General features: G+C 44.1%; 1 protein-coding gene across 1 annotated transcript in view; it reads left to right on the top strand.

The window, feature by feature from the left end:
* pip5kl1 (phosphatidylinositol-4-phosphate 5-kinase-like 1) overlaps positions 1–20,498 on the top strand; it is a 35,849-nt gene extending 15,351 nt beyond the window's left edge. The window contains 5 exon segments of the mRNA XM_034096197.2: positions 19,270–19,321; positions 19,323–19,412; positions 19,414–19,458; positions 19,460–19,522; positions 19,525–20,498. Of these exon segments, the coding sequence (XP_033952088.2) occupies positions 19,270–19,321; positions 19,323–19,412; positions 19,414–19,458; positions 19,460–19,522; positions 19,525–19,719 (445 nt within the window). The 3' untranslated portion in view covers positions 19,720–20,498.
* The last annotated feature ends 1,416 nt before the right edge of the window (positions 20,499–21,914 follow it).

Genomic DNA, 21,914 nt, shown 5'->3' with positions numbered 1-21,914 from the left:
CAGAGACCCCGGTGTTGAAACAGCACATTTTAAAGCAGAAATAAACCCGCTTACAGCAGGATACAAAACATTGTTTTGGTCTCTAAAGCTAATTTCATTTTTGTTTAACTCACTGTTTAAATCAGCTTGTATAAAGACTTGTAATGTATAATGTAATGTATGCAAATGTAGGTCGTGGCCACTTTGAGTGTCAGGTGGTTCTCAGGTCCCAAGCCTCAGCTCCAGGCACACGCCACCTCTTTAGGGTCAGCCCAGGGTAGCTTCAGGAAATCACATCAAGATGACGTCAAACCTTAGTCATACTGATGTGAATCAGCATGACTAACAGTTCAGAGGACTAGCCTCAACTCTGTAGATGCTCCAGAGAAACATCACATTTTAAGATGTATTCAGTGTTAAAGAAATGCAATGTTAGTTGTGTGTACAACCATGGTTACAAACACCTACTGCTAATTACACATTTTGCATATTTTGATAATAATAATAGCTTGGATTTATATAGCGCCTTTCATGAGACCCAAGGTCGCTTTTACAAAGAAGAACAGGAGTAGAAACAAACATAACTCATAAACAAAAGGCAAACAGTTAGATAGACAAAACAGCAAATAGATTAGGGGCCAAAGGCCTTAGCAAACAGATGGGACTTGAGGGCCCTTTTGAAGGCGTCAAGTGTGGGGATGTTGTGGATCTCCACAGGGAGAGCGTTCCAGAGGGTGGGGGGCTGCCACACTGAAGGCTCTGTCCCCGAAGGTTCGCAGGTTGGTGCGGGGGGTGGTAAGCAGGCCAGAGTCTGAAGACTGCAGGTTCCGGGGTGGGGCACGAATGGGAGCGAAGGATGTCCGATAAGTACTGGGGGGCAAGGGCATGGAGGGACTTGTAGGTGAGGAGGAGGACTTTGTAGGTTATGCAGGTCTTGACCAGCAGCCAGTGGAGGTGGATGAGGGTGGGAGTGATGTGCTGCCACGGCTTTGTGTGCGTGAGTACCCTAGCAGCACAGTTTTGGACATACTGGAGCCTGTCCAGGGTTGTGTTGGGGATCCCAAACAGGACACCATTGCAGTAGTCCAAGCGGGAGATGACAAAAGCATGGACTAGGGTTTCTGCGACGGACTCCGAGAGTGACGGAATCTGGCAATGTTCCTTAGATGGAAAAAGGCTGATTTGGTAACAGACTTGATGTGGGAGTGGAAGGAAAGGGTGGAGTCAAGGATGACACCCAAGTTGCAGGCTTCAGGAGATGGAGCAGCCGTCAACCTCAAGGATGAAGTCACCAACCTTCCGGAGCAGCGCCTTGGGTGCCACAACCATGAGCTCTGTTTTCCTGCTGTTGAGTTTGAGATAGTTGGACGTGTTGCGACCTGGCTCAGAAGGCCACAACAAAAAGGAGACACAACATGTCAACTGGTAGAAAAATATATTTATTAAAGAAAGTAATTCAAATTAGCCAAATTCATAGAGTGCAACAAAGTGGAGCAACTGAGAAAACCCGTACTTCATACTCAACCAAAACCCAGGTGTCTGCAGGGGAAAGCAGAGCGAGAACAGAGAGGAGCAGAGAGGCTTTAAATAGCTGCAGGACACCAGACCCAGGTGCCCTGAGTTACTGTAATCAATGCAATCACTGGAGCCAATGCAGCACAGACAGAACAGCCACACCCTCTCTACTGATGGACCCACAGGGGCATCACAGACGACATTCGTGTTTTTATGTCGTGCAGGCAGTTGACGAGAGACTGAGGGGGAAGCTGGGAGGATGGAGTAGTGCTGAGATATAATTGGGTATCATCAGCGTAGCAGTGGAAATTGAGTCCATGATGTCGGATGATCTGGCTGAGGGGGAGCATGTAAATGGTGAACAGGAGGGGGCCAAGCACAGAGCCCTGGGGTACACTGTGATTGACTGGGGCCGCGGGTGAATTTGAGCCATTAATGATTACAAACTGTTCCCTGTTATGGAGGTAGGATGTGAACCAGGACAGGGCTGTGCCAGTGACACCTAGGAGGTCAGATAGGCGGGTGAGGAGGATGGTGTGGGAAATGGTGTCAAATGCTGCAGAGGTCCAGGAGGATGAGGATGCTGAGGTGGCCAGAGTCAGCAGCAATGAGGAGATCGTTGGTTCCAAATAGCCCAAATATAATCAAACCTGTCCGGAATTGTAGGTTGAATCTGTCCTTCTGTCGTATGGGTTCTATAGGAACTGAATATTTTTGTTGGTGTGAGCATATCTCCGTCTACAATATCAGAAGGAATCACGTAATCACATTGTTAGAAGAAGCCATTCAAACTTTTATTTTAGGTACGTTTCCATTGGTTTCAAGCCGCTGTAATGGTAAATGGACTGTACTTATATAGCGCTTTATCCAGTCTTTAAGACCCCTCAAAGCGTTACATACTACATGTCGTTCACCCATTCACACCCATTCATACAGAGCAGTGTATGTTACTCTAGGAACTAACATGCATACACATTCACACAGCGTTGGCCATAACATCGGGAGCAACTCAGGGTTAAGTATCTTGCCCAAGGATAGATCTACATGTTGACTGCATGGGCTGGGATCGAACCCACAACCTTCTGGTTGAAAGACAACCGCACTCCCTCGCAGCCTCAGTTGCCGTAATGCGTTTGCACCTGTCGGCCTCCGAACTAAATTGCCACATACAGTCCCCTCCAAAGCTATTGGAACAGCGAGGCCAACTGCTTTATTTGAGCTGTACACTGAAAACAATTAGGTTTGACATCAGAAGATGAATATGAGACAAAAGGTCAGTATTTCAGCTTTAACTCCGGGTATTTACATCTAGATCTGTTAAACAACTGAGAAGATGGCATCTTTTATTTAAACCCACCCATTTTTCATGTGAGCAAAAGTATTGTTACTGACAGGTGTTTTTTGTTGCCCGGGTGTGTCCTGCTACATTGATTATTCAAACACTAAAATGCACTACATGTCTACTCTCAGTTTGAGCTTTGGGTTTTGCCTGTGCAGACTGCATTTATAGTTACAACGGTCTAACCAACATGAAGACTAGAGAGCTGCCTATGGGAGAAAAGCAAGCCATTTTGAAACTGAGAGAAGATGGAAAATCCATCAGAGCCGTTGGCCATAGCCAGTGCAACCATTTAGAATGTCCTGAAGAAGAAAGAAAGCACTGGTGTACTGAGTATCAGACTTCAAACTGGTCGACCAAGGAAAACATCAGCAGCTGATGACAGAAACATTGTGAGAACTGTAAAGAAACATCACCAACAACCTCCAGAAGGTATCACAATCCACCGTTAGCAGAAGACTTTGGGAACAAAAGTCCAGAGGCTACACCAGAAGATGCAAACCACTCATTAACAATAATAATATGAAGGCCAGATTTGAATTAGCTAAAAAGTACAGAGACAAGGCTCAACAGTTCTGGGACAAAGTTGTATGGACTGATGACACAAAGATGAACCTTTACCAAAGTGGATTCACACTTGTGTTTTTCAATGCACACACATGTGTTCCGTTTCATATACATGTAAATAAAATCCAAATACAGAACAAAGTTTTACATATGTATTTCTGATCCACACATATTTGTTTTCCGTTTAAATCCTCTGAACCTACAAGCCGCTTTCTGTGCACGGATCGCTGTGCATTCGTGTGTGGGTTTTTTGAGACTCCCCTGACGGTCAGCCGATTCGTACTTGTAATTTTTTCTATCTATAGCCAATCAGATGTCTCCTTCATTCTAAGCCAATCACATGAGCGTGCCCCCACGAGGGTAGATGTCTTGCATTCATGACGTAGCGCTTCATGTACGCATTTTGCAGCTGACAGGTCCATGGAGCCTGCCTGCAGGCGCTAATCTCAGGACCTCAGGACCGTAGTATAGTCGTCTTTATTTTTACGTTATTATTTTTCAAAGATAAATAAGGAAGTGTGTGTTATATGAGATGACAGAGAGGTTTCAGCTCCGATTATTAAATCAAAGAGGCTTAAAGGTGGGGTAGGTAAGTTTGAGAAACCGGCTCGAGATACACTTTTTGTTATATTCCATGAAATGCTCTTAACATCCCGATAGCAATGAATATCTTAAGTGCTTTGACAAAAAAATCCATAAAAAATGTCATCTGTGGAAGCCGTAGTACTGTAAAAAGCACGACCAATCATCTGAGCCGGCCCGGCTAAAATAACTGGATGCCTGCCTGTCAGCCTTCCATCTGTGCACAAACTTATCTCGTGCCCTCATTGGTCATGTGCACGTTTGTGTGTGTTGGAGGAGGGGCTCTGTAAGGAAGTGGCAGATTTTTTCCGGCTGTGTATTTTCAAATTCTAGCGCACTCAAGCTGGTTTCTCCCATAGACTGTATATATAAATGGACGTAGTGTCCGTGACGTCACCCATAGGATTCTACAGAGTTGCAGAGAAGCCCTTAGTAGGCGGAGTCGGCCACTAACGGCTCGACTGTTACGTCAGAGTCTAATCCCGCCTGCTCCAAATAAGGGCAAAGAGGCGGAGCCGAGGCGGGACCTGCTGCCTCCGAACTGGAAGTAAACAGAGCTAGCTCAGGCTAAGAAGCTAAGCTAACATGAAATACATGCATACCAAATGTTACTGCTAACAGTGTAGTTCCCCTATATAAACATTACATTCATAATCACATGAGACAATCTGCAAGAGAATTAGCTATATTTTGTTATTCTTAATGCTTGTCATTCACACGTTGAGAAAAGACGGACGCCACCGCCCGGACCTAACGGAGCCGCAGTGGGCTAGCTCCGGGACGCCGGCTGGAGCTAGCCCCCTGCGGCTCCGTTAGCTCCGGCGGCCACCACTGGGATAATTGGGTCCCCTATTAACATTTGCTCCCATTTAGCATTATGGGCGTCATAGCCATAGACTATAAAAGTCTTACCCAAGGCTGAATCATAAACTAAAATGTATGTGTATGTATAAAGGGTTATGTCCTTAGCTGGCTAATAAGTAACAAGCTAAGCTACCAAGCACACAAACACCTGTGAACGGGGTTAACATCCATCCATCCATCCATCTTCTCCCGCTTATCCGTGGTCGGGTCGCGGGGGTAGCAGTTCCAGCAGAGAGCCCCAAACTTTCTTTTCCCTGGCGACATCAACCAGCTCTGACTGGGGGATCCCAAGGCGCTCCCAGGCCAGCGAAGAGATATAATCCCTCCACCTGGTCCTAGGTCTACCCCTTGGTCTCTTCCCAGCTGGACGTGCCTGGAACACCTCCCTAGGGAGGCGCCCAGGTGGCATCCTAACTAGGTGCCCGAACCACCTCAACTGGCTTCTTTCGACGCGAAGGAGGAGCGGCTCAACTCCGAGTCCCTCCCTGATGACCGAACTTCTCACCTTATCTCTAAGGGAGACACCAGCCACCCGGCGGAGGAAACCCATCTCGGCCGCTTGTATCCGCGATCTCGTTCTTTCGGTCATGACCCATCCTTCATGACCATAGGTGAGGGTAGGAACGAAAATGGCCCGGTAGACAGAGAGCTTTGCCTTCCGGCTCAGCTCCCTTTTCGTCACAACGGTGCGGTAAAGCGACTGCAATACCGCTCCCGCTGCTCCGATTCTCCGGCCCATCTCACGCTCCATTGTTCCCTCACTCGAGAACAAGACCCAGAGATACTTGAACTCCTTCACTTGGGGTAAGGACTCATTCCCTACTTGGAGTGGACAGTCCATCGGTTTCCTGCTGAGAACCATGGCCTCAGATTTGGAGGTGCTGATCCTCATCCCAGCCGCTTCACACTCGGTTGCGAACCGATCCAGTGAGTGCTGAAGGTCGCAGACCGATGAAGCCATCAGAACCACATCATCTGCAAAAAGCAGTGGTGCAATTCTTAGTCCACCGAACTGCAGACCCCCCCCCCACGACTACGCCTCGAAATCCAATCCATGTATATTACAAACAGGATTGGTGACAAAGCGCAGCCCTGGCGGAGGCCAACCCTCACCGGAAATGGGTCCGACTTACTGCCGAGGACCCGGACACAGCTCTCGCTTTGGGAGTACAGAGATTGGATGGCCCTGAGTAGAGACCCCCTCACCCCATACTCCCGCAGCACCTCCCACAGTAACACCCTGGGAACTCGGTCATACGCCTTCTCCAAGTCTACAAAACACATGTAGACCGGATAAGCGTACTCCCAGGCCCCCTCCAGGATCCTTGCGAGAGTAAAAAGCTGATCCGTCGTTCCACGACCAGGACGGAATCCGCATTGTTCCTCCTCAATCTGAGGTTCGACAATCGGCCTGACCCTCCTTTCAAGTACCTTGGAGTAAACTTTCCCGGGGAGGCTGAGTAGTGTGATGCCTCTGTAATTGGCACACACCCTCTGATCCCCCTTTTTGAAAAGGGGGACCACCACCCCGGTCTGCCACTCCTTCGGTACCGTTTCCGACTTCCACGCAACGTTGATGAGACGTGTCAACCATGACAGTCCCTCAACACCCAGAGCCTTCAGCATTTCCGGGCGGATCTCATCCACCCCCGGGGCTTTGCCACTGTGGAGTTGTTTAACGACCTCAGTGACCTCCCACCGGGAGATTGGTGTTGATCCCCCGTCATACTCCAGCTCTGCCTCTAACATAGAGGGCGGAGTTGTCGGGTTCAGGAGTTCCTCAAAGTGTTCCTTCCAACGCCCCAACACTCCATCAGTTGAGGTCAACAACGTCCCATCCTTACTGTACACAGCTTGGATGGTTCCCTGCTTCCCCCTCCTGAGGTGTCGGACAGTTTTCCAGAACAACTTTGGTGCCGCCCGAAAGTCCTTCTCCATGTCTTCTCCAAACTTCTCCCACACCCGCTGCTTTGCCTCGGCCACGGATGAGGCTGCTGCCCTTCGGGCCTGTCGGTACCTTGCAACTGCCTCGGGAGTCCCCCGGGATAACAAATCCCTGAAGGCCTCCTTCTTCAGTCGGACGGCTTCCCTGACCACCGGTGTCCACCAGGAGGTTCGAGGGTTACCGCCCCTTGAGGCACCTAGGACCTTGAGACCACAGCTCCCCACCGCGGCTTCGGCAATAGAGGCTTTGAACACCGACCACTCTGGTTCAATGTCCCCAACCTCCACAGGAATGCCCGAAAAGCTCCGCCGGAGGTGTGAGTTGAAGGCCTCCTGAACTTGGGCCTCCTCCAGACGTTCCCAGTTCACCCGAACTACACGTTTGGGCTTACCAGGTCTATCCAGAGGCTTCCCCCGCCACTCGACCCAACTCACCACCAGATGGTGATCAGTTGACAACTCCGCCCCTCTCTTTACCCGAGTGTCCAAAACATACGGCCTCAGGTCCGATGATACGATAACGAAATCGATCATGGACCTTCTGCCTAGGGTGCTCTGGTACCACGTACACTTATGAGCATCCTTATGTTCGAACATGGTGTTTGTTATGGCCAATCCATGACTAGCACAGAAGTCCAGTAACAAACCACCACTCCGGTTCAGATCAGGGGGGCCGTTCCTCCCAATCACGCCCCTCCAAGTGTCTCCATCATTGCCCACATGTGCGTTGAAGTCTCCCAGCAAGACTAAGGAGTCCCCTTCAGGAGCCCCATACAGGACTCTTTCCAGGGTCTCCAAGAAGGCCGAATACTCTGAACTGCTGTTGGGTGCATAAGCACACACAACAGTCAGAGTTTTCCCCCCCATAACCCGCAGGCGTAGGGAGGCGACCCTCTCGTCCACTGGGGTAAACTCCAACAACGAAGCACCTAACCGAGGACTTGTGAGTATCCCCACACCCGCCCGGTGCCTCACACCTTGAGCAACTCCGGAGAAGAATAGAATCCAACCCCTATCTAGAAGTAAGGTTCCAGAGCCGACGCTGTGCGTAGAGGTGAGCCCAACCAGATCCAACTGGTACCGCTTCACCTCCCGCACAAGCTCCGGCTCCTTCCCCCCCAGAGAGGTGACGTTCCACGTCCCCAAAGCCAGCTTCTGCCGCCCGGGTCTGGTCCGTCGAGACCCTCCGCTTTCACTGCCACCCTTCTGGCAGCGCACCCGACCCCATCGATGTTTCCCGTAGGTGGTGGGCCCGCGGGACGGAGAAGCGGGGGTTAACATGTATAATATTATAATTTTAGACTTCTTGGAAGTTCTGTTAGTACATTCAAGCGCACAGCACAACATTTTAATTGTCTGGTATTTGTAACAATATTCCCTAAAAGGCACAATCACCACGAACACGGCTAAAGGGTCAAGTACAGTACTATGACTAACTAACATTGTAGCCTCTATGGTTGTAGCCTCGCAGAGTGGACAAGTTGCTGTTAGCTGACAGTGAGGCACGTACATGTCCATCAAAGTGACCACGCCCTAATTTATGCAAAAGCTTTAAGGCTTAATATTAATGAAACAGATGAGTTGAGAAAAAAATCACCCCCCACACAGTAGTCATGAAGGGGGAATCTAACTATACAGAGAATATGGTTTTTTGAACCACGATGTAAACATGTTTATTTCTGCTGTAAAGTTGGGCATTTTAACATGGGGGTCTATGGAAATTGCTCCCTTTTGCAGCCTGCAAAATTACCTACCCCACCTTTAATGTTTCAGATTATATTATTTCACTATAGCTATGGGACGGTGTCAAGGTCCAATGTTGACCAAATTAATCAATAGCGGGTGTAACTAAAATACAAGATGTCTTTATTTATATATATATATATATTACTATTATTAATAATAATATAAAATATTGTATTTGCGTGAATTTTCCTGTTCGGAAAGTGGCGCTGTACTGAGAGTGGCGATTTTATTTTGTGATTTTATAATACTTGTAATAATGGAGCGTTCACACAGGACGCGATGCGAATAATTGCTCGAGTTTCACGCCGGCTGTCAGCTGTGTTTACTCGCCTCATTCATTTGAGTCAGCTTCTTGAGCCGTATCTGGCTGTGCAACACTTATAGTCACATACTGTATGCCGAAGTGTTATTTTAAACAACACATTAAGTTGAAGAAACACTTGAGTCAAATTGAATTAAAGTCAGATCCATTCATGTCTTAGTAGTGATATCATAAACCTGTCAATGTACGCATTCAAACAACCGGTAGTTTTTTGTATCAGCTGTATTCACCTTGCAGGTGCAGCTATGTGGCTTTCATCCTGGATAAAGTGTTTAAGTCTTGGATGTTTAAAGTTTAACTTCTTCCTATTTGTCTATTATAGTTTACTTTTCATTCATGAATTATAACGCTGCGCTGTCAGAACGCTTGTCCCTGTTTGTGATTGGTCAAATGTTGCTCACCCCGTCCCTTTCACGTGAAAGCGCTCTCAGCCGGGGGATCATCGCCTTCTCTCTGGGGGGTCCGGGGGCATGCTCCCCCGGGAAGATTTTTTTTTAAATATTGAAGTTGAAAGCATCAATCTGGTGCACTTTGAGAGCTTACCTTAATAACACCTTAAAGCGGACAAAAGGCACTGGAGAACACTCATTAACACCCTTTAATGAAGCAAACTAATGCCTTAACTCACTCAAATAGTCGTTTACTTATTAAGGTGAAACGAATGTGCGTAGAGTTTTAAAGGGTGCGGATATTCTCACCTTGATTCTGGCTCATTGCTTATCGTTTTATAGATCTATTCTCATCCACCATCTTTGTTTTTGACGTAAAGAGTGTAAGAGTCACGTTTCTGAATCGGACACTCTGAGTGGATGCAGTCATAGCCAATCGGAGTCTGATTCAGAGGGTTGCCTGTCAGTTCTGTTGTTATGTGTACTGAAACGAGAGCCGGTATAATTCCACGCGCGAAAACAAAATGCAAAATGGAATACGTTATTATAGTGTCTTAAAAGTAGACTGAGGTATGAAGGGTTAACGTTACATCTTAGGATAACTTTTAGTCATGTTCTGTATACATACTATTATAAAACAGACAAGTCAAATCAAGCAATCTGATTGGTTCTTAGCCGTGATATACTGAGCGTATACCACGGGTAGAATTGTAAGTTACTTTTCACAACAAGTCAGTATCCCTCCGCGTCTGAGAAAAACAGTATACCGTTGGGCTGTTGCTTTTTGCTTTTCATACTGGAACAAGAAAGCAGCGGAGAAGTAACGGGGCAGAAACCCTCCTTTTTACGCAGCGGTCCAGACATAGACATCAAACGGCATAACATATTCAGTGTGCAGTTCCTTTGGCATTAGGGCAGGGATATCTAGATACATTCCAAGGTTTGACATAATGAATTGTGATACTTTTAAAGCAAGCAACGATGTTTTCAAATCTGTAATCAAAGAGGTCCGCAAAAATGCTATCGGCCAATCAGATTGCTTGATTTGACTTGTCAGTTTTATAAATATATTTACATTTCTTCCGTTACGGAACAAACTTACAAAGCATAAGATGGAAACATTTAAGATTAACTTCGACCTCCGGGGGGGTCTTACTATGGAAGAGTCGATTGAGGAGTGCCGATCTCCAGAAAAAAAAGCACCTAAACGACGACATGCAGAGCTACGTGAAGAGCAGGTAGACCAACTGGAAAAGTACCACCATTCAAAAGCTTTCTGATGCGGGTCTTGAAACAAAGCAGAGCAATTATGACCGTTAGTGGCCACAGGTGCGAAAGCTCTCTCTAGAGCTACTGTAAGCCGAATCTCGGGGACCGGAGAAAGTGGAGCAATATTCTCACCACGCCAAACAACAGCCTAGAACAACCTCAACAAGTAACCACGTAAGCCATTCTACTGATGCTGGACAGGTTTTCAGTGGGTGCACAATAAACGGCAACATACAAATGAATGTAAATAAATAGCCAAATAATGGATCAACGCTCTCTCTCTAATATGTTCGCTAGCTGTTAGTGTTGTTGCATAGCAACCACCTCGCACTTCGCTTCGCGTCGGGCCGAACCACGCCCCTTAGCTGTGATATAATGAGCATATACCACGGCCTGTCGTGAGCTATTGCTTAAACATATAAGGGTATACTTAGTGTGGTTACTCCATGTTTACTAGCTATAACATTAACGTTACATCACTCTTTTTCACTTCTTACTCAGTGCAAATATCACCATTAGATTAACAAACCTGAAACATCATCCATTTCTTGACTGCTGACATTGTTGTCAGCTGCTGATACTGCTGCTGCTGCAGCTTGTGGCGCCTGCTTCGATGACAATAACTTTCTAATATCCATAACTGTATTGGCTATTAGCTTAAAACTCGTCAGGCACTAGGAAGGATCACTTCTTCTTCAGGGCAGGCTACGCAGTACGCAGGCTAATGCCCCACAGTGGCTGCCTCTCTGGTGGGCTCCGGTACTGCACATTACTCCCGAGACGTTTTCAAAAAATATAAATTAAAAAATAAATAAAAAATTAAGTGAAACATCCGGGCTTTTCAGAAAACATCCGGGGCTTGAGCCCAAGTAGCCACCCCCTAGCGCCGCCACTGGTGACCAGGCTCAACAACTTCATTTAAAAAGTGCAAAAACCAGGGACCTTCACCAGGAGGGAGGAGCGCAGTGCTTGGACGTGAGAGCGAGATTGAGAGCAGCTGGTGGAATGGCGTCTTTGAGTCATGGAGAGGAGGGTATGGAAAGTGCATCTGAAGGAGAAGGAGGATGGAATGAAGTAAGGAAAAAGAATTCAAGAAAGAAGATAGACATGTCAAGTGACAGTCTTAGTGAATCTGATTCACAGAATGAGTTGAAGAGAGTAAAGAAAAAGATTGAGAATGAAGAGTGGAAAGTGATTGTGGAGATTGGTGAGCAATCCGCAGCTAAGCTACATCCAGTGGCCCTGACTAAAGCAATTCACAAAGAAATTGGATCGATAAAGCAAACAAGATTTCTGAGCAAAGGACGGATGTTGATGCAATTGATGAATGCAAAACAACAGGAAAAGTTACTGAAAATGAAGACCCTGAATGAAGTTCGAATTAAATGCCATGTTCCTGGAGCAAATCGGAAAATACTTGGAGTTATCAGTGGAGTTCCCATAGAAATCGGCATAGAAGAGCTCAAGGAAGAAATTAAAGGGGGGAAAGTGTCTGTAGTTAAGCGTCTTCCTACTAGGTATCAGGGTAAGATAGTGGATAGTTTATCTGTTCTTCTTCAGTTTGAAGAAACAATTCAACAGAAGATAATGATCGGTTGCATGAACTTTCCAGTAAGAGAATTCATCCCTAAACCTCTGGGGTGCTTTAAATGCCAAAGGTTTGGGCATGTGGCAGACAAGTGCAAAGCAACTAAGCCCAGGTGTCCAACATGTGCGGGGAACATGAATATGGTAGTTGTGCTGCAGGTGCTAAGGTGAAATGTTGTAACTGTGGTGGGGAACATAGTGCTGCGTATCAGGGCTACGAAGTGCAGAAAAAGGCCAAGGAGGTGCAGAGATACAAAGTGCAAAATAAAGTCTCATATGCTGAAGCAACAGAAAAGGTTTCACTAAACATAGATAGGAAATCCCAAGTAGCAGCAAGTATATTCTCTACAAAAGATGTTCCCAAACTCCCACAGGCAAAGGAAAGCTCCACAAAGTGTTCACATAAATGTGTGATAGGAGAGGATGCATTGATTGTGAATAAGTACAAATTTGTGGCCTTTATTGGAAAAGTGGTGAATGTTGCTTTGCAACAAACAAAACAGAGGTCAAGACTGAAAACAATAGTGGAAGCAGCATGTGCATTTTTGGGGATAAAGGATATAACCGTTGAAATGATGCATGATATGCTAGCCCCCAATAATGAAGATTCACAGATTAGTGAATAGATGAATGGTATTTCTCATTCTGCAGTGGAATGCTAGAAGCCTTATTGCAAATGGACAATAATTCAATGATCGTATAGTGGTAGTATAAACAATGTGAAACATTAAACATAAACAAACTGGTGTACAATGGACACGTGAGCTGCGTTCAGTTGGAGAGATAGCACCACGCTCACGTTAGCCTATTAGCTCAAATTAGCTATTGACGAAATCATATAACACAAATAGCGAATCACACAAAAAACATGTTGCTGTGAGCATTAAACGACTACCATTAAACTAAACAAACACAACAGAACGTTATTGTCCTAATAAAATAATAACATACATTTTGTCCACAGACATAATACCCTTACATGCACCTCACGGCCCGTCCACACAGCGGCGTGCGTTGACGCTTCACCATTCACTTTGAATGGGGTGACGTCACTTTTAGCCGAAATGCATCGTGGGAAGCGACGCGGAGCGTAGCTGGCATGGCTCGCTGCAAAAGTTGAGCAATGTTCAACTTTTGACGCCTCGGCAGAAGGGTCAGCCAATCGAATCGTATGCCAGTACAAGCTCTAGCCAATCAAACCGCTGCTTGTGTGTTAGGGGCGGGAGATTCATGTGATTGGTTGTTGGTCGAGTTTCAGACACGCCCGCCGGCAAGCGTCAGCGCACGCTGCTGTGTGGACGGGCCGTTACTCTCAACAGATCCCTACGCGGTATGAGAAGAACCTCCCACAATCCATTGTGGTAACAAAGCTACAGCAATGCAGGCACGCGTTTGTAACACCAGATGGCGTAATTCTCCAATTTAACCCGGATTTTACACCAACCTTTATAACTCTGTTACACAGACATAAATAAAGCAGCTGTATTCACCATACAGGAAACACACCTTTAAAACGGTTTTGCCCGGCGTTTTTGTGTACACAAGCATGCATCGATGGTTCGGAAAGTGGTGCTGTACTTTAATAATATAAAAGTTTGTATTTGCGTGCATTTCCTGTTCGGAAAGTGGCAATGTACTGAGTTTTTCTCTGATGAAAATATTCGTTGTGTCCAAACGGCGGTACTACAATTTCCGTATCAGTCCGTGACGTCACTGGGCCCAGAAAGACTTTTCCCCATTGACTAACATTGGGAAAGAAACGTCTGCAAATCAGCTAATCATTTAAAAAAACTAAATAAACTACCCAGTATGAACTATTTTATAGCCAGCGCAAAATGCGTACATAAGTGCTACGTCATAAACGCAATAAATCATATCCTCGTGGGGGCGCGCTCATTTGATTGGCTTAGAATGGAGGATACATCTGATTGGCTATAGACAGAAAGTGGTTTGTGTTTGCAGGTGCAGAGGTTTTAAACGGAAAACAAATATGTAAGGATCAAAAACACATATGTAAAACTTTTTCTGTATTTTGATTTTATTTACATATATATGAAACGGAACACATTTGTGTGTGCATTGAAAAACACAAGTGTGGATCATGAAATACAAGTGTGAATCCTTCTGTGTGCATGTATGTATTATGAGACTGTTTTTGAGCCCAGAAAGAAAGGATCTGCTCATGATCCCAAACACACATCTCATCTGTGAAACATGGTGGAGGTGATGTCATGGCTTGGGCTTGCATGGCTTCTTCTGGACGGGCTCATTGATCTTCATTGATGATGCAACACATGATGGCAGCAGCCAAATGAACTCAGAAGTCTAGAAACATTTTGTCGGCCAATTTAAAGAGAGATGCAACCAAACTGATCGGGAGATCCTTCATCGTGCAGCAAGACAACGACCAAAACACACTGCCAAAAGCACCAAGGAGTTTATCAGGGAAAAGAAGTGGAAGGTCTGGCCAAGTCAATCTCCAGACTACAACCCTGTTGAGCGTGCATGTTACCTGCTGAGAGGAGACTGAAGGGAGAACCCCCGAAACAAACAGCACCTGAAAGAGGCCTGCGGGTGAAAGCATGGACGAGAGCATCACAAAGAAGAATGCAAACGTTTGGTGATGTCCAGGGGTCGCAGGCTTGATGCAGTTGCAGGGATGGGCAAATGGCGGCCCGTGCTTTCCAATAGTTTAAAATAGTTTTTATTCCACTATTTAATAACCTGTTCAATACAAACATGCCACTTGTAAAATGAAATAACATTTCTGTGAACTGATATTTGTTTAGTGAGCTTATTAGAGGATGTTCCCTGAAAGGTTGTAAAATGTCAATGAATCTTCATTGTCAGATTTAGTATATTTGTTAATAATTACATACAACACATGGAATTTTTGTGTGTGTGTTCCAAGTGAATCTGCGGCCCCCTGGTGGACAGTATATCAATGATGAGGCCCCCACCACCATCAAAGTTGTCCATCCCTGAGTTATTGCAAGCAACGGATTTGCAACTACATACTAAGTATTATTCACTTGAAGTCTCTGTTCCTATACTTTTGCTCACATGAAAAATGGGTGGGTTTGAACAGAAGATGCTTTCTTCTCAGTTGTTTAACAGATCTGATCTGCCTTCAGAGGATACATGTGTAAAACCCTTCTAATGTGTAACTGCACCATCATCATTTTAACCGAGAATCTCAAACATCACCCGATCAAAAAGAAAACCCATTTTCAAAATGCATGTAGTATAATCAATTCAACATTAAAAACAGTAATTTAAAAAATGTTCTACTTTAAATGTGAACTAACTCTCTTGGTTTTCGCTACTACACCTGTCATGATGGGTAAAGACCCCCCCAATGCTCGGCCTGCTCCAGACTACTGCATGAGGTCTCGGTCTTAGAATCCCTCATGAATACTTTGTTGAGTAATGCATTTCAGTTTTTCACCAGAGAATCGCCAAAATGCACAGGCAGCTAAATGAGGCAGTGCGGTTTGACTGTGGCTTCATATTGGAATAAGAGGAACTGTGGCCTCAGCAAACAAAGCTGTTGCTCACAGTTACAAGCCTTTGATGAAGAGTCATCTGTGTTATGGAAACTTATCGAATGATGTTTGCACAAGTGTTTTAAATAGCCACGGACAATATGCCTCAGCCTCAGATTGACATTTTACTCTTAAGCCTCTTAGAACACTTTTGAATGTTAGGTGATCAACCAATGATGCAAGTTAATGTCAGATGATGTGTACAATATAGTAAATAACAGATTATAAGAAGCCTGATTCTTCTTCACAATAACTCACTTACATGTGTATGCTGTATGTGTAAGTGATGCAATGTGGCATTCGAATGGGCTCGAGGCCCTGAAGTGCACACGGTCTTACGGCCTGCTCCTCGCTGCTTTACACTTTCTTTATTTTGGTTTGATTCCCATCAAGTGTGACTCATGCAGCTGCGTTGCACGTACACAGACCTCTATTCACACGCTCATACTCTCTAGCACGAAACCAAAGTCATGTAACACTTTCTAAAAATAGAATCAAAATGATTTGTATTTTTGACATTTTGGAAAGATCATGGAACAGCTCAGGAGGAAAATGACAGAGCAGAAACTGAGTCAGCCTCTCTAACAAAACACGTGAGAGCTGGGGATACATTAGTATCGTCATATAACATCATATAATTAATCATGTTATCAGCTTCAGACATGTAACTAACATTAGTTGAGAACGGCACCTCAACAGTTGTATCACATCAGCAAGTGATTTCACCTCGTCTATCGACTGTCACCACTCTGTTCTGATCCTAACATTCTCTAACGCCACCAGCTAAATGTCCCCTGATCCAGTGAAACAGTTCAGTGTTTGACACGTTTGTTTATAATAATAATAATAATACATTACATTTTTTATTAGAGCGCTTTTTTTTGTATTGGTCCATTGGTTAAGCTTCTGTTCCTTTTTGTTTAGATTCCATTTTCACAGCCGTCCACACGTTGCAGGGTCTTGTGAACCAGTTAAACCACCCTGGGTTTCTTATGCGTCGTCATGTTTAAATACCATTGCTATAAGTTTGTTTTAAAACATGTAAAGACATCGAACAGCTGATAAAAAATATTGGTTACATAACTGTTTAAAACCTGAAAGAAAATTATATCTAGAATTTACCAGCAAAAATAGTTGAAGTTGCTCCGATGGTAGCCGTGTACTTCAAGCAATAATGGGAAATAATTCCACCTACAAAACTCCAACAATTAGTGTCCTCAGTTCCCAAACGCTTATTGAGTGTTGTTAAAAATAAGGTGATGCAACACAGAGGTAACATGACCCTGTCCCAGCTTCATTTAAACTTGTTGCATACATCAAATTCAAAATGAGTGAATATTTGCAAAAAACATAAAGTTTAGCAGTTTGAACATTGTCTTTGTAGTGTATTTAATTGAATATAGGTCCAAAAGGATTTGCACATTTATTTATTTCATCGTTTATTTGGCAGGGACAATGCACATCAATGAACACTTAAAACATTCAAATGTGTCAAGCGTAACAGTGCCAGATTTAGCTTTGAGCTCATTTCCACCCCGCAGTCCCTCACATAATACATTTAAGAAATGGACATTTTACAAAACATAGCAAAAACAAAAATACATGATATGCAAAAAGTGCAAAAGAGCAAGAGCAGCATACACAAGTATTTATGACATGGTAATACAATATAGCAGCAACGACATGTAAAGTGCAGGAGAAGATACAAGTGCTGCCTAAAGTGCATGAGGAGATACCCCTGTGTTAAAGTGCATGTAGCGGTGATCGCACGTCTGTCTGTTTCTCAAACATTCTTTGAGTTGACCTTTGAACCCATTGAGAGTGGGACGATCCGTGTCTCAGTTGGGAGGCTGTTCCACAGAGAGCTGTCTTTAACGGAGAGGACATTTTGTCCAAAAGTGGTCCGTCTACGGTGGACTTCACAGTGTCCTCTGGCTTCTGACCTAGTGCAGCGTCCAGTGTGTTTTCTGTGGATGAGTTCCCCTAATGGGGGGGGGGCAGTCCATGTAAACATTTATAAATAAAACACATACTTTTAAAAGACTTAAAATTGTCAAAACTCAAGACATGGTGTTTCTCCAGGATGCTGCAGAGGTGGTATGAATGTGGCTTTCTGTCAAACACCTGGACGGCTCTCTCGAACAGCTGTTCTCTGGGTTTCAGGTTTGTGGCTCAAGCGAACGACCAGTTTGTCAAACAGTATTCAACGTGGGACAGAATCACACAGTGGAGGTGTGACTTTTGCAGCATCGACAGTTATAAGAAAGGTCTGATTTGTTTTAAAATGTTGCAAGTTGAATTTAATAGTAGTTGATACTTTCTAAATGTGTTTCTTAAAAGTCAAGTTCGAGTCCAGTATGACTCCAAGATACTTGAACTGGGAGACTAGTTCTATTTCTGCTCCGTTTAAAAACACATTGGATCCTTCGATTTTGATTGGTCGTTTACTGAACATCGTATTTTTCCCGTGTACAAAGATGACCGCATTCATAGGCATACATTTGCACATTCAACTCAGGACATACATTAGGCAAGTCCATTAATGTACAGAGAAAAAAGTAACGGTCCAAGAATGGAACCTTGTGGAACCCCAACAGGGTTCACAAGGTCGGGGGGATTTGGCACCGTTGACCAAAACCACACTGTTTTCTGTTCGTCAGACTTTAACCAATGTATCGAAAACTGCTGAAAAATTGAAATGAGTCATCTTTGTAAGGAGCACTGGTGGTCAAACTGTGTCAAATGCCTTTCTGAGATCTAGGAAGATCATTGTATTCTGTTTTTATTTACGTTATACACAACATCCCAACTTCATTAGAATTGCCCGCTAACATCCCAAACTAAGATGGTGAACATAATCAACTTTACACCTGCTTCATATCAATTTGTTAGCATATCATGTCTTTGTAGGTATTTTAGCCTGATACCATTAGCATTACATTCAAAGCATTGTTGTCCCTCACCGAAGAACATTATCATTTGGCACATACAAAGTATCTCATATTATTATATGCATTGTAATACACTGTAGCCAAATAATGCATGGTGTGTTTAGGTTATTGTTAGAAAGAAGCAATGGGTTACTTTAAATACCTGTCCTAGGGTTGATTTTCAAAACCTAAACAGATACAGTACTACTACTACTACTACTACTACTACTACTACTACTACTACTACTACTACTACTATACCAATGGAGCAAAAATAAAACAGTACATTTTTTGACTGTTGTTTGTGCTCAACAGTCATGTTGAGCACAAATGATACATATACTGTACATGTGCCTTTCCTGCTCACAGTTATTTAATTATCACTCCTCCATTTTTTACATAAAAGATAATTGGCAGGAAGTGATGACCCGGAGCCAGAGGCCAAACTCAAATGATGGAATAAACATTTCAAAGTTAATTCGTTCTGACTGAGCTTCTGACACTTTGACATCTGCCTGCCTAGACATATCAGAGTGTTGTCCTACATGAATACATTTGGAGTGAGGATAGACTAGGGTTGGGTACGGGAACCGGTTCCGGTTCGGAACCGGTTCTCGGTACCCAACCCTAGATAGAATGGTTATTGCTTTGACTCATACCCCTCTCCCCCCTTTTGACTTTTTTCTTCGAGATCTGTGAATCCAGGCTCCACTCCCATCCACCCACGATATCTGCGGTTCCCGGGGAGAAGTCCAAAGAAGACGGCTCACTTTACTCTTGTCTGAAACTGCCGACAACTATTTTAGGCAGTCTCAAGTGGGAGTTGCATCAAGTGGGGGAATCTCTCCAAACCTGCCCAGAGCATGCAGGGCCAGGAAGTTGACACAGCTGAGCTCCCAGAATTCAAAGCCCAAAACCGACGTTTACTACCCAATCCTAAAGAATCCCCCTTTATGTCATCGATGGGCCTGAGCAGCGCTACTTCATCGGAATCATTGACATTTTCACAGTTTACAGCTTCAGGAAGAGGCTTGAGCATTGGTGGAAGAGGCTGAGACACCCAGGCCGGTCCTTCTCCACCGTCAGTCCACAGGCGTACTGTGTCAGGCTCTGTCACTGGGTACAGGATCATACCAAGTAGACCTGGATCCACCCAGGTCCTTGAGCATCATCTGCATCTGCTCCATGATTCCAATCCTTTCCCCTTCTCACCTGCTCAAAACACATCTTGGCATTATATTTGGTGTCTTATGTAGACATTTTTAACGTGGCACAAGTATAAATTCATAGACAGCATATTATTTTTGTTAGCAGTTATTCCAAATACAGTTCAGGACAAGGGCTTCCAAACATGCCTAGTGTGATGCTTGCTCTAATATAAAAAGGACTTCTGATGGGCATGAAGACAAACGTGACATCTGTTTCAAAGGCTCTACATGCACATGTCTGCATGTATTTCCACGCCCTATTTCATGATCGTTAAAGGGTTTATCAAATATTGTACTTTATTTTCGCAAGCAAAAATGATCCTAATAGTATTGGCTGTATGCTTAATCTCTTAACATGAAGATGTTAAGGGAAAAAAATATGTAAAACATGTCACCATCCAGCACCACAGATTGAAGTACATTTTCCAGACGTGTACATGGAGAAGATATAATCACTAAGTTGTCTGTATGTGCTTTAATGCCAGAAATCTCTCTTGCTATTTTTATCTTATTATAAACTGTTGATCATACAGTATAATTGGATAAAATACATGTATTCCCACAGATCCTGACTAGTGCTGCGTACCTGGGACTCACATTCAGGTTCAGGTCGGGACTCAAGTCCAGAGGTTCAGGTTCAGGTCCGGACTATAAGTCCGGACCTGAACCCATGGCTTGTGTCAAGTTGTGTGAGTAACTAAAGTGAACTTATTGTGAGCTAATTATCAATTGAAAATAACTCATAATCAACCTCAAATTCAAACTCGTCAGGTTTATTGTGCTCCCTTCCAACTTGTGTCTACATTTCTCTACAAAGTACAAATGTAAAAAAAACACTTTTTGTCACTTAGTCTACAAATGACTTATGACAGCAATTACAGTGAATAAAGTTCAAACATGTATTTCATTTACCAAACTAAAGTAACCAAACAGTCCCATGAGCTGACTGAGCCTAAATCCCTAAAGCTTTGCTGAAAGGTAGAGTGTAGAGTAGACTATACGCATTACACTGTTACACACCTACTATACACTGTAGTGACACTGAGACACTGTACTTTCTGTACACCATGTCTTTTCTACAACTCTACATTATACAGTACATACTACATACATAGTGCTGTACATACTGTAACATACATACATACCATTTTGATACAAATGTCATACTAGTTAACTTAAGCATCCATCATCTATGTCACTTGGACAGCGAGCAGTGTGATATTTTGCGAGCACTTCGTGAGTTCAGTATGGCCGCCATATCAGAAGCCGACATGTTTTCGTCTTTTCTCAGCGCAAATTTCTCGATCTATGGAAGTTTTAGATGGTTTTCGAACAAAAGGAGAATATCCGTAAAGTGCTAGTTTTTTTGCGAGTCCAAGTACCGGTTCCCGACGTTCCGGTTTTAACCGGACTCGAACCGAAACGTTTTACAAGTCCAGTACCGGTTTGGCGTACCGGTACGCAGCACTATCCTGACCTATGCACACTGCGGCATGCGAACAGGGAATCAAACTGCCAATATCCTGATAAGTGCAATACCCTCACATATCAAACTTTAGAATGATTCTGACTATTTATTAAACTTAAAGTGGACTATCATGCTATATTGAAACATATATTGTAGGGCCATACCTATATAAACATGTCTGTGAAGTTTTTTATTCAAAATACCAAACAGATCATGCATTTTAGCCATGCCTCATTTCGCTCTATTTGTAGCAGCCCTGTTTTTTGCAAGGGCTGCTACAGCGCCACTTACAGGCCTGGCATATGTACTACAGCATCTCCAGCGCTTTCGAGCGGTTCTCTCATTCCTCTGATAGGTGGAGAGTTGCCCCATATAGGCGGAGCACCCCTTTTCTGACGTCAGAAAAAATTCTAATAATAATCAGCTCTGTTGCAGCCCCGTTTTTAGAGATTTGGTATGGAGGAAAAGAGAGAGGGTTGTGTTTTCTGACACTTGGTGAGTTCCCTGACACACCGGGGACACATATTCATGTATGAAAGACGTACACCAAGTGCATTTTGCATGATAGGTCCCTTTAAGCCTAACATCTAGTTTGTTGCATCTGTGAACTTATATATTGACAATAAAGAAACATGTTGAAAACTATGGTTGTTGTACTTA

The sequence above is a fragment of the Pseudochaenichthys georgianus genome, chromosome 12, assembly GCF_902827115.2.
Source record: "Pseudochaenichthys georgianus chromosome 12, fPseGeo1.2, whole genome shotgun sequence".
NCBI classification, from domain to species: Eukaryota; Metazoa; Chordata; class Actinopteri; order Perciformes; family Channichthyidae; genus Pseudochaenichthys; species Pseudochaenichthys georgianus.
The sequence above is the reverse complement of the archived record's forward strand: the minus strand, read 5'-3'. Positions and strand labels throughout refer to the sequence as shown.